General features: G+C 34.0%; 1 protein-coding gene and 1 pseudogene across 1 annotated transcript in view; both read right to left on the reverse strand.

The window, feature by feature from the left end:
• The window catches only part of LOC107574135 (gastrula zinc finger protein XlCGF49.1-like), a gene marked incomplete at its 3' end in the record, with an annotated part of 6,333 nt that extends 2,615 nt beyond the window's left edge, over window positions 1-3,718 (reverse strand). Inside the window, exon 1 of the mRNA XM_016260602.1 lies at window positions 3,568-3,718. Within this exon, the coding sequence (XP_016116088.1) occupies window positions 3,568-3,616 (49 nt within the window). The remainder of the gene's footprint in view (window positions 1-3,567) is intronic.
• Window positions 1,838-2,809, reverse strand: LOC107574134 (zinc finger protein 239-like; annotated as a pseudogene).
• Window positions 3,719-3,724: the final 6 nt, after the last annotated feature.

Genomic DNA, 3,724 nt, shown 5'->3' on the forward strand with positions numbered 1-3,724 from the left:
TCATTATTACGAGAAACTAAGTCATTATTACGAGAAAGTTTCTCAATATAACGATAAACTAAGTAATTAATACGAGAAACTAAGTCATTAAAACGAGAAAGTTTCTCATTATTACGAGAAACTAAGTCATTATTACGAGAAAGCTTCTCAACATAACGAGATACTAAATCATTATTATGAGAATGTTTCTCAATATAATGAGAAACTAAGTCATTATAACGAGAAACTATCTCAACATAACGAGAAACTAAGTCATTATTACGAGAAACTAAGTCATTATTACGAGAAAGTTTCTCAATATAACGAGAAACTAAGTCATTATCACGAGAAAGTTTCTCATTATTACGAGAAACTAAGTCATTGTTACGAAAAAGTTTCTCAATATAACGAGAAACTAAGTCATTATCACGAGAAAGTTTCTCATTATTACGAGAAACTAAGTCATTGTTACGAAAAAGTTTCTCAATATAATGAGAAACTAAGGCATTATTACGAGAAAGTTTCTCACTATAATGAGAAACTAAGGCATTATTACGAGAAAGTTTCTCACTATAATGAGAAACTAAGGCATTATTACGAGAAAGTTTCTCACTATAATGAGAAACTAAGGCATTATTACGAGAAAGTTTCTCACTATAATGAGAAACTAAGGCATTATTACGAGAAAGTTTCTCACTATAATGAGAAACTAAGGCATTATTACGAGAAAGTTTCTCACTATAATGAGAAACTAAGGCATTATTACGAGAAAGTTTCTCACTATAATGAGAAACTAAGGCATTATTACGAGAAAGTTTATCTTTATTACGAGAAACTAAGTCATTATAACAAGAAAGTCATTATTACGAGAAAGTTTATCTTTATTACGAGAAACTAAAAATTGAATCCATTACAAAAACTGACAACCAAGGCTTTGATTTATACTGTTTTAAGACTCTGAATAAGAACAAACCACAAAGGAGTCCTCTGACTTATAATACAATAAGAATGCTTATAATTTAGGCGAGACTCGACTTACTTTACCTATCCTGAGAATAATAATTAACAGGGTTAAAGGTGTTAAGACCAAAGTACAAACTGCAAAAGACAAGATACCAAAGGAAAAATTAGATTTCAGTTTTTCTTAAAAGGGTTACAGTCTCTTCTTCAGAATCGTGAACAAGAAAAAACTAAAAAAATTCTAGAAAATTTAACAGTAAAAAGCATCAACATCTTGGAGCTGAGTTGTTGCTGGTCTTTAAGATGAAGCCTTTCATAGTGAAAACCAAAGATGATGCTTCTTTTTCCTGCTGTTTGTTTGCAAAGCAACTTTACAGAGACAACTCATGCCTTTACATTTTGTTTATTATAAAAAGAAATGCAACAAATTTAAAGAAATTGAATCCATTACAAAAACTGACAACCAAGGCTTTGATTTATACTGTTTTAAGACTCTGAATAAGAACAAACCACAAAGGAGTCCTCTGACTTATAATACAATAAGAATGCTTATAATTTAGGCGAGACTCGACTTACTTTACCTATCCTGAGAATAATAATTAACAGGGTTAAAGGTGTTAAGACCAAAGTACAAACTGCAAAAGACAAGATACCAAAGGAAAAATTAGATTTCAGTTTTTCTTAAAAGGGTTACAGTCTCTTCTTCAGAATCGTGAACAAGAAAAAACTAAAAAAATTCTAGAAAATTTAACAGTAAAAAGCATCAACATCTTTGAGCTGAGTTGTTGCTGGTCTTTAAGATGAAGCCTTTCATAGTGAAAACCAAAGATGATGCTTCTTTTTCCTGCTGTTTGTTACGGCTGATTAGGACTGATTTATACAGAAGAGATTTTATTGCTCAATGCATTATTGTGTCAAGTTTGGTGTGGATCATCTGAAGATGATCTGCGTATTGTGATTGACACGCTTTCTCTCCAGTGTGGATCCTCTCATGTGTTTTCAGTTGTGCTGAATGACTGAATCTCTCATCGCAGTGTGAACACTTGTAAGGTTTCTCTGCAGTGTGTATCCTCTCATGTGATTTCAGTTGTGATGACTGAATGAATCTCTTGTCACAGTGTGAACACTTGCAAGGTTTCTCTGCAGTGTGTATCCTCTCATGTGATTTCAGTTGTGATGACTGAATGAATCTCTTGTCACAGTGTGAACACTTGTAAGGTTTCTCTCCAGTGTGGATCCTCCGGTGCTGTTTCAGATGTTGAGATCTAATAAAACTTTTCCCACAGTCAAAGCACACATGATCTCTCACGCCAGTGTGTATCTTCTGATGCACTTTTAACAATTTCAGCAGTGAAAAACTATTTCCACATAGAGAACATGAATATGGTTTCTCCTTCGAATGAACTTTCAGGTGATTCTTCAGGGATGAAGCCCACGAAAATGTTTTTTCGCATTGGTCACATTTGTGCAGTTTCTCTCCAGTGTGGACGTTTCATGTGGCACTTAAGGTGTGATGATTTTTTAAAACTCTTCCCGCACTGATCACAAGTGAATGTTTTTTCTCCAGTGTGAATCCTCATGTGAACCTTGAGACTCTGTCTGCACGCAAAACTCTGTCCGCACTGATCTTATTCGTGCAGTCTCTCTCCAGTGTGGATAATCATGTGTCTATTAAGGTGTGCTGATTGTCTGAAACTCTTCCAGCACTGATCACATCTGAACGGTTTCTCTCCAGTGTGGATCCCCATGTGTCTTTTAATACTCTTATCACATATCAAACTCTTTCCACACTGAGTGCAGGTGAAACTTTTCTTCTCTCTTCTTTTCTGAAAAGAGATGCTTTCAGTTTGTGAGCGAGTTTTCTCCATCAGGTCTGAAATGAAAATGAACAACAAATACATTATAAATATATCTTTAAAAATAAACGAGAGAAATGTGAAGTGAAAGGTCATAAAAGTGAACCTGAAAGTAGAGGCTACACAAAGTTATGATCATTTTGATGCATTTTTAAAAAATATTTTCCATGAACAATACAATTACAATGTTTCTGTCGCAAAAACTATTCAATGTTTAATCGATTCCACAATTATCTAACATAATATTAACATCAATAGACTATTTATTAACTATAATAAACTATATATAGTGCAACAGTTCTGATGCAGTCGCTTAGATGGATATTTATTTGACTAATAACTTATTTTAAAACGAAAATGTATTAGCTGTCCTACATTTTTCACTCAACACTGTTAATACACTCAAAATAGTGTTTCCTGGCAACATCCAGGAAGTGACATCAATTGGAAAAATTATCTCAATCTATCATAGTGCTGCATTCATCAACCCAGTTACCAAAGAAAAGCAACTTATGAACAGAAACTGTAAAACAGGTTTAACTTTGTTTTAGCATGTGCGTTTTTAGTATTATTTTAAAATGCCTATATTGCCACTGCACTCTGAATACAAATCAGTCACATGTGAAACTATGCTAGTTGGCGCACAGCTCAATTGACACCATTGCTCAATAAAGTGGAAATGTGATCTTATGTCATCTGATGAACTGCTTGAAGCTTTATATTCCTATTGTTCCTCAGTCTCATTGATGAAGGATGAAGAATAAACTCCAACCTGTTTGTTCTTCAGTGTGTTTCATTCTGCAGGGTTCTGGATCTCTCATGTTCTCTCTGTCCTTCAATAAACTCTGTCTCTGCAGATTTCACTTCTTCCTGATGCTTTGATGCTCGTCTTCACTTGTAGACTGATGGGAATATTCCAGCATTTATTG

This window comes from Sinocyclocheilus grahami, unplaced genomic scaffold (assembly GCF_001515645.1).
Source record: "Sinocyclocheilus grahami isolate Dianchi unplaced genomic scaffold, SAMN03320097.WGS_v1.1 scaffold2127.1, whole genome shotgun sequence".
Classification (NCBI taxonomy): Eukaryota; Metazoa; Chordata; class Actinopteri; order Cypriniformes; family Cyprinidae; genus Sinocyclocheilus; species Sinocyclocheilus grahami.